The sequence below is a fragment of the Vitis riparia genome, chromosome 11 (assembly GCF_004353265.1).
Source record: "Vitis riparia cultivar Riparia Gloire de Montpellier isolate 1030 chromosome 11, EGFV_Vit.rip_1.0, whole genome shotgun sequence".
In the NCBI taxonomy this organism is placed as follows: Eukaryota; Viridiplantae; Streptophyta; class Magnoliopsida; order Vitales; family Vitaceae; genus Vitis; species Vitis riparia.
In genome coordinates, this window is record NC_048441.1 from 8,714,795 (window position 1) to 8,723,796 (window position 9,002).

General features: G+C 28.2%; 1 protein-coding gene and 1 long non-coding RNA gene across 2 annotated transcripts; both read right to left on the bottom strand.

Annotated features, from left to right (window-relative positions):
• Window positions 1–209: 209 nt before the first annotated feature.
• On the bottom strand, window positions 210–1,138 carry LOC117925759. Its single transcript, XR_004653030.1, has 5 exons — window positions 1,100–1,138; window positions 929–1,021; window positions 666–806; window positions 485–585; window positions 210–386 (listed from the first exon to the last, which is right to left on the bottom strand). It is a non-coding gene; the product is annotated as an uncharacterized LOC117925759 (long non-coding RNA).
• A 723-nt stretch (window positions 1,139–1,861) lies between these two features.
• Window positions 1,862–2,706, bottom strand: LOC117924733. The gene is made up of 3 exons (XM_034843452.1): window positions 2,608–2,706; window positions 2,389–2,514; window positions 1,862–2,296 (listed from the first exon to the last, which is right to left on the bottom strand). The coding sequence occupies exons 2-3, from the start codon at window positions 2,452–2,454 to the stop codon at window positions 1,862–1,864; spliced, it is 501 nt and encodes a 166-aa protein (XP_034699343.1). The 5' UTR covers window positions 2,455–2,514; window positions 2,608–2,706.
• Window positions 2,707–9,002: the final 6,296 nt, after the last annotated feature.

Consider the following 9,002-nt stretch of genomic DNA (forward strand, 5'->3'; position numbering starts at 1 on the left):
GATACCAATATATTACAATTTCATTTTGCCTACCATATTGAAAGAAAAGTATTTGGATATTCAAATAAAATGGACATAATCATTAATAATGTATGGTCATCGAATCTCACAACTTCCCAATAAACATGACGATATGTGGAGATGGAAATGATAAATATTAGAAAAATAACAAATATCATAATAATAATTTTTTCATTGCTCGTGTCGACATCTTTGTACAAACAATAGCCACAATGGTTTGTTTTTCTCTATTTCCCTCGTGTAAAACTAAATCACATGCTATTTCTCGACGTATTTTAATAGAATTACAAAAGTCAGAGCTCGTCATCGAATCACCATTTTTGAATCTCTGCATATGTCTAATGACATACACTCCACAGTCCCACCTAAGAAAAAGAAAAGAAAAGCAAAACAACTTATTGAATGGTTATCTAATTATACCTCAGAAAAAGAATAGTAATGTGAGTTATGTATTCATACTAACCCATTCTCTTGGGTCGGAATCGAAGGAGCCCAATCAATGGAGAATTGGAAGACATCTTTCCCTATGTCATACAGTTTGAAGAACGTTTGACAAAATTCAACCTAATTTATTATGAAAGTGTTAATAAATATGGAAGAGAAAAAAAATAGAATAGAAGAAAAATATAAACATGAAAGCATACCACTGTTTTGACACTCTAAAACCGGAACTTGTCTCGATTCTTCGATCGTAATGAATCCAAATTTTGGATATGAGAGTTTTTGAAGTCAATGACGCACAGATACCAATGACCAGGGCATTTGTCATGCATTGGAATAAATAGCTGTAAAGTTAGAAAAACAATATATATGAGTTGGGGCACAAAAAATCTACTATATTATAGGTGAAAACAATATCTATTCTAAATTTCATATATGCAATTAAACATTAGAAATAATTACTAACCTTCTCGCAATCATCCAATTCGCTAATGTACTTACTCACGATGGATGTTTTTCTATCGAAAAAAGGATGAGGACTCCCGCACAAAATCATTTGCTAATAAGAAAACATAATACAAACATTAGTATATTGTACTTAATATGTAAGTAAACAACAAGAGAAATATGAGCTTACTGAAAATGTCGTGGGAAGATAGCATCTTATACTTCGTATGCCTATGAATTGTCTTTCAAAATAATTTAGCTTTGAGGCTTCTAGATTTATTACCTGTTGTTGAACAATAACTTCAATAAATTTATTTAACTAATATAGCATGCATTTGATATAAATGAAGTAGGTACTTACAGCATCCATCAAATTTTGTCTAGGACGTAAGCACTCAAAATCTCCACGAACTCCATGTTCATGACCAAAGTCAACAAGAAGCTCACTAAAATAATAATATGTTCAAACAAACTTGAGTAAATTGGAAGCATATGAAGGCTAAAATTGTAACAACACATTTATGAATGTTCTAAACGCGACAAACCTTTTTGACAATGCTTTATTGAAAACATAATCAACGACAAGAGATTGAAGTACATTGAATGATTGAGTATCCACCACGTCTTCACGAATGGACATGGGGATTGACTAATTCGAAAACGAGACATAATTATTAACTATATATGTTAAGTATCAAAAATAAGAACAATGATATTAAACTATTTGTATTATACCTCTAATGCTTCACGTTTTACCATCTTCCTTAATTTGTGTACAAACGGGGAGACCTTGAATTTACTTGGTTTCCTCTCCCTTGATGAACGTGTTTTCATGACATGATTAGGATAACCACATAGTGCTCGTAATGGTTCTTAATATGGAAAATGCCATTAATATACATCTATTTACTATGTAATGGTTAAGTAGTTGTAAAGAAAATAATTTTTTCTTTTATATGATACATACCTTTCCATAATCGCTTTTACTCTTTTTGATTGGAAGTGGTAAAATATTTTGATTTTCGTCTGGAATGATATGCACTTCAATTGATGTAGCACATGCATCTTCATTCTTTTCATTCAAGTCCTCGGTGCATAACTTCTCATTTGACAAAGTGTGAAGATAATGTTCATTCACATTCATATTGTTCGTATCTTCCAAACTTCTCTTGCATGAGAGCATGTCATTCTTCGTTCCTTCCTCATGCATTCTCAAAGGTTTTCCGCTTGACCTAAGGAAGAGACCTTTGACTGTAGTATAATTCTCCTCAAATTTAGCCAAAATTTGATCACAACTACTACTACTTGCACCATAAGCCATATCAATTAGATGTGTCTTTAATTGTTGAAAGGTTTTATCCATCTCCATTAAGTTCCCACCATCAACCTAGTGATATATACGAACGTGATTAATAACATCATAATACAAAGGTTCAATGCTAATATAGATAGTCACGATGAATATTGTAAAACACTTACTCGTTTAATAACATCTTTGTTTAGATTGATTACAAATTTCTCATCGTCCTCATTCTCACTCGTCATTGTCGTTGCATTTCCATCAACGCAATCCCTTATCTCATTTTCTATCACCCATATTTTGAGCTACAATATATTCATCAAAATATAATACATGTCAGATTTTAAATCACTAAAAACTTAAATAAATAGTAAACGACTTTCAAAACTATAACTTACATTCTCATTTGCATATCCACCAAGTTTTTTCAATCTTCGTTTCCTGTCCAATACTTCATCATCTCCCCAAGCAGTAATCCGAGGAGAAGGTCGAGTATATAGCGGTAGGAATTTCTCTTCAAACGATATATGGTCGTGGTAGAATAACTACGAGTATATTTGACATAGATATATAGTTAATTCATAAATTATATTAAAACAAAATCGTATTTCACTATGATGTAAATTAATTACAAGGACATTACCATTAAAAACAATAAGCAACCACAAACCCCACTTTGTTGTTTCTTCTTAAACTCTTCAATCCCGTGCACAAGATAGGACAACACAAATTCTGCCCAATTCATCTTCTTTATTGAATCGATGTCTTCCACAAGATGTAAGAAAGAACGATTCACAAAAAGCTTCATTGTTGGGCACAATAATGCACCCAACACAAATAATACAAAACAAACTTTAAAATCATTTCCACCCTCTTTATCCTCCGTAATTTGATTTTCTAACATCACTAATGGCAATCGCCCTTTTTTATCACAATATTTTTTACATAAATCATTCTTATGGCCAACATCTTTGTTCATGCCAATCTTGAACCCTCTTGCCCTCAATCCCATAATAAATTCAACATCAATGGGGGATAATTTGATACAAGTATTATACAACTGTAACATATAAGTGTTCGGATTAAAACTATTTATCAACCAAAGACATAACCCATGATCAATTTTCCTACATCGAAGTTGCAAGAGGTTACCAAATCCTATTTCTTCTATGGCTGCCTTTTGCTTTGGTTCTAATTTTTCAATCACTCTAATCACTTGCTCGGGGGAGCATCGAGTCTGAAGATATAACTGAAAAGATACACAAACATCAAACATGTTTACATTAATATAATTTCCAACAAATACATAAGTAAAGAAATTAAATATTCATTACAAAAAAAATTACCTTTGGAACCACACCCTTTTGAAGTGAATATTGTTTTGAACTTTCTTTGGACTTTGCTATGAAATTTTTTTTTTCTACTTTTGAAAGTGCATTCCACTTCTTGCCCAATTTTTTCCTCAACTACATTAATTGGTCACATAATTTAAATTCTAATTTTAAAATGTAATTATATTAGACATAGCAATATTACTCCTTACATCATCATTTATCTTCACTCCTTTATCCTTCTCTTTCATCATGGCTAATTGATCATTACTACAAAACAATTTCAAACAAATTTAACAATAACAACCACAAAAAATACATTAAAAAACATATTATTTTACATATTTCTATTTTCCCTTACTAGTAATGTATCCAAGCGCCGATAGGCCTCTTTGGATTTCTAACAACTTCAAGACCATCGCGTTCGCTCCTAAAAATTAAATCAAATCATTTAAGTCAATTTTTATAATATGATTTCGGATATAATAAATCAAACATACTTTCACTACCACATTATCTCAACATAAGTTTTTTTCACATTTCAATAAATTTTATTTTTATATCTTACTACAATCAATCAAATGCCAATTAAAATACAAATACCATTACAACTACAACATCCTCCCTAAATATCTTTACATTTAAAATGATGACAAAATTAACATATAAATTTTTTTCAATGTTCAATAATCTAACCACACTCTTTTTCTATAATGTAATCAATCCATAAATCTAACAAAAAACATGAAATATAATGGACACAATATTGTAAAACACATAATTACTACTCACATTTTTTTCCCTTTATATAGAACTCGCCAAATAATTAGGATACAAGCGTCTTTTGAGTAACAAACAATTGTGTCATTCTCAGCTTTCTTTTCCTTAGTACTACACATCTTCTTCTTCTTCTTCTTCTTCCAACTACGTCTTCAATTCGGGTTTTTAAACCATTAAATTTAGAACCTGAAAACACCACCTTACACCTCTTAAACAAAATATAAAATATGAAGAAAACACAAGGGTTATGAAGATTCCACTAAAATTCTCCGTGTGAAATAACCGAAATTCTCCGTGTGACAAAATGCAGGGGTAGGGAGGAGAGAAAGCAAAAATTCAGAAAATTTACATAAAATCTTCGAGAAGAAGAATCTAGCAGAAAAAATAACTGACCTGGACATCGGGAGAAATGAAATCTAAGACTCGGATCTTGGCACCGACCTCGCCCACAATCCTGAGCTCGCGGTCCTTGAGGGAGACTTCTTTGATGAGGTCAAGACGTCGGCTTGGAGGAGGTTGGCCAGGTTCACGGCGATGGTGGTCTCCACCCACCTGTGAAGACGTCTTTGATCCCGGTTGACGGCGAAGGTGGTCTCCACCTAGCTATGGAGATGTCTTTGATAAGGTCTACGACGTCGGCCTCGAAGAGGTTGGCCCGGTTGAAGCTGACCGTGGTCTTCACCCAACTGTGGAGAATCAATGGAGAGAAAAACGGGAAAAGGGAGAGAAAACAAAGATGAGAGCGGGAAATGGGTGAGACAACCAGCTATGGAGGGGCAGGAAATGGGTGAGCCATGGAGGAAGTCGGCAAACAAAGATGAGAGCGGGAAATGGGTGAGCTGAGGAAGTCGGCTATGGAGGATGTGTGAGATAGCCAGCTATGGAGGGGAAGAGAGCAAATTAGGGGGGAAAAAAGGGAAAAGGAGGAGAGATGGGGGAGAGAACGGGAGGGGGAGGTACCCGGTTGAAATTTTTTTTGAAATTTTTTTTTCTTTTTCATTTGGATGGCTGAGATTTAATCATTTTCATCCAATGGATGAAAAAAAATGGAGGCATGGTACCGAAGGAGGTATTGTAGAATTTTCCTTATTATAATCATATTGATTGTAGCCCATAAATAGGGCCAAGGTTATTGGAAATAATAACTTCAAAATTGACTTTCTTTGAATATCTTCTCTCAAATATTCTCTTCATTTTTACAATATAAAGAAAAGAACAACTTTTATTTGAAGATAAAGGAAAATGAGATAGAAAAAAAAAAAAAACAATGTACCATGAAAAATTTTAAAATATTTTCCTAAAAAAAAATAAAATTGCTAAATGCATTTATTAATTATTTATACTTATTTATCTAAATTTTTTCATAGAAGTTTTATTTACCATTTCTTTCATTTTATTTTTCTTTCCATTTTTTCCTTTTTTGACAACTAAATAAAGTATTTTTTAAAGTAATATATAATAACAAAATCAATAAAAATAAATTACAGAGTGAAAATTACAAAATAATAAAAAAAAAAAACAAGAAAAATCTTATAGACCATAAATAGTTCATAGTAAATAAAAATAATGTATTACCTATTTATCTCATCCTCATTTTTATTTATTTTTTAGTGAAAATTATTTAAAGAAATATAATTATAATTTTCAGTTTTTAATTTAAAAGCATTTTTCAGTAACTCTTAATGAAAAATTAGTTTGATCTCATAAATAAATTAAGTAGATTTTATTTTGAATTCCGAGTGCATTATATTAAATACTAAAAATGAAGGATTTGATTTAATATAATTCTTAGACATCAACTAAAATACATTTTTTTATTTTAATGTAATTACATGAAGGGACTAATTATAAAAATTGTGATTTAGAAGAAGATATATTTTAGTATAAAATTATTTAATTATAAAAATATTTTTTTATAAAGGGATAAATATGAACTAAAAAAGTTATAAAATTTTGGAACACATTTAATTACCTTTTATGAAACAAATTCAATGGTTCCTTTTTTTTATGGTGTTTTGTATTAAATGGTTTAAAATTGGGAAAATTGTGTTTTGGGCCTAGTTGGGCCCAAAAATTAATGTATGATCCATATAAGTTTCATATTTAAGCCCAACACCAAATGAAAAGAGTGGAAATTGAGAGTAAGGATATTGTCTTTAAAAAATCCCTAAAATGTCTTTGACTATTAAATGAAAAAACTAACCACTCACCTCACCTTTCTCATTCTCTCTTTGACTCTTTTGCCCTTTTCTGCTATTTAATAGTGGAACCAACTTGAATATTTTTTCTTTGTCAAATATGAAAGATGGTTAAAAATTATTATTATCAAATGTATTTTTGAAGTGAATAACTTTTAAATACCTCATCAAATATTATTCTTTTTTTCAAACTTACATAATATATAATAAATATTTTTTAAATATATTGAAAACTTACATAATATATAATAAATATCATTCTTTATTTCAAACTTATATTATTTCTCATATATATTAAATAATTTTTAAACACCTCATAAAATATTAGTATTATTTGTTTACTCTAACTTGTAAATTAGATATCATCAAATATTATATTTTTTCAAATTTAAAGAACATATAATAAATACTTTTTAAATACCTCATAAAATATTATTAATTTTTTTTTTCTAACTTGCAAATCAGACACATGGTGTTTATTATTTTTTTCAAAAATAAGGTAAACACTCACATGCATATATATATATATATAATATTAATCAAGAAGACAATATTTCTAAGACTAATTTACCAACCTTCCAATAATTTTGAAAGTGTAAATAGGTAATTGGCTGAATTAAAGTCTTAAAAAATATTCAAAATTTCTCCATTCCAAAATTACCTAATTGCTTTCCACACTAATCCTAAATATTTTTTAATAAAGATTTAAAAAAATTAAAACCATTAAATAAATACTTTCTTATTAAAGCAATTTTTTCAAAGTAATATGATAAAAATCATGAAATCTTCAAAACTATAATTGCAAAAAATATTTTTAATTTTAAATTTAAATTAATGACTTAAAAAAATAAAATTGTTATAAAAATAATTTTTTTTAATTCCATTTAAATATAATTTTTTAATCTCTATTGATAACAATGAAATTATGTTTATAAAGGCAAAATAGTAAAAATATATATTTCATTTAGTTTACTTATAATGAACAATTCAAATATGATTGATTTTAATTTTATTTCCTATGTATTAATTTTTGTAAGGAATGTCTTAATGACATAGTTTGGTATAAATAAAAAATTATCAATAATCATCTTAATATCAAATTCAAGTTATTTAAAAATTGTACAAAACCTATTAGGAGCCTTGTACACCCTTGTACACTTAGTACATTTCCCTTGTACAGTTAGTGTAATACCCTTGTACAATGATACAAATTTCATATTTCTCATAAGTTATATGTTCATGTAGGTGTATTAATAATATTTTCAATGGTTTGGTTAAAAAAATGATGGATGACTTAGGATCAATTTTTTTTTTCCCCAAATATCATTATTAGGGAAAATATTAGAATTTTCATGTGAGAGTTAAATAAAATGCATGACATAGGTGTACAATCCTTGGGTGATAAGGAAAATAAAAAAGTGGTTTAGAATTGATTAAAATAATTCATAGAGGGTAATCTTGTACATCTTTGTACAATTAGTACATTTCCCTTGTACAGTTAGTGTAATATCCTTGTACAATGGCACAAATTTCATATCCCTCCTAAGTTATGTGTCCATGTCCACGTAGGAGTGTTTAACCATATTTTCAATGCTTTAATTGAAAAAATGGTGGATGACTTAATGTCAAAAAAAATTTCCCCAAATATAATTATTGGAGAAAGTATTGGAATTTCCATGCGGGTATTAAATAAAGTGCATGACATATATGCACAATTCATGAGTGATAAGAAAAATAAATGAATGACTCATAATCTATTATAATCTTTCACAAATGGTAGCCTTGTACGCCTTTGTACACTTAGTACATTTTTCTTATAAGTGTAATACAAATATTGTACAATGACGCAATAAATGAATAAATAATTTTTTTTCATATAAAAAAAAATAGTACTAAACAAGGTTTTCAATTTTCATTTTTAAAAATGGTTTTCATTTTTTAATTAAACGTATTTTCAAAAAGAGACAATATAGAAAATAAAAATTATTTTTAAAAATAAAATAAAAAATAAAAACTAGAAAAATATTTTAAAACCAAACTCAAATATAATCTATATCATTTTTAATTACTTGTTTTCATCTAAAATAAGTAAATATATCTTTCAACCCTTTTATATAAGAAAAATTCAATCTCTATTATGTATTGATATAATTCACTTCTAAAATTAGGTCATATAAAAACATTTTAATTGAGTACTTAAAATAAAAACTCTCCATCCATCCTCTTTATTTCTTTTTCTTTTTCTTATTTTAATAAATTTTCAATTAATTCAAATCATTAAAAAAATCCTTAATAAACAAATTTGTAACATTTCATATAACTTATTACTAAAAGTCATGTTCAAAAAGTTATTAAAATAAGGAAGGAAGAAGATTAAAAAATAAAATAAAATATTTATTTTATAATAGTAAAAATAACTTTAAAATACTTTTTAGTAGAAAAAAATTTAAAATAGTGAATATATTTATTTTAAATGGTATTTTA

Coding starts and splice junctions, on each gene's coding strand:
- LOC117924733 (XM_034843452.1), bottom strand. CDS start 2,454: ATGACGAGTGAGAATGAGGACGATGAGAAATTTGTAATCAATCTAAAC. Junction 2,297..2,388: donor ACAAAGATGTTATTAAACGA/GTAAGTGTTTTA, acceptor ATATATCACTAG/GTTGATGGTGGGAACTTAAT.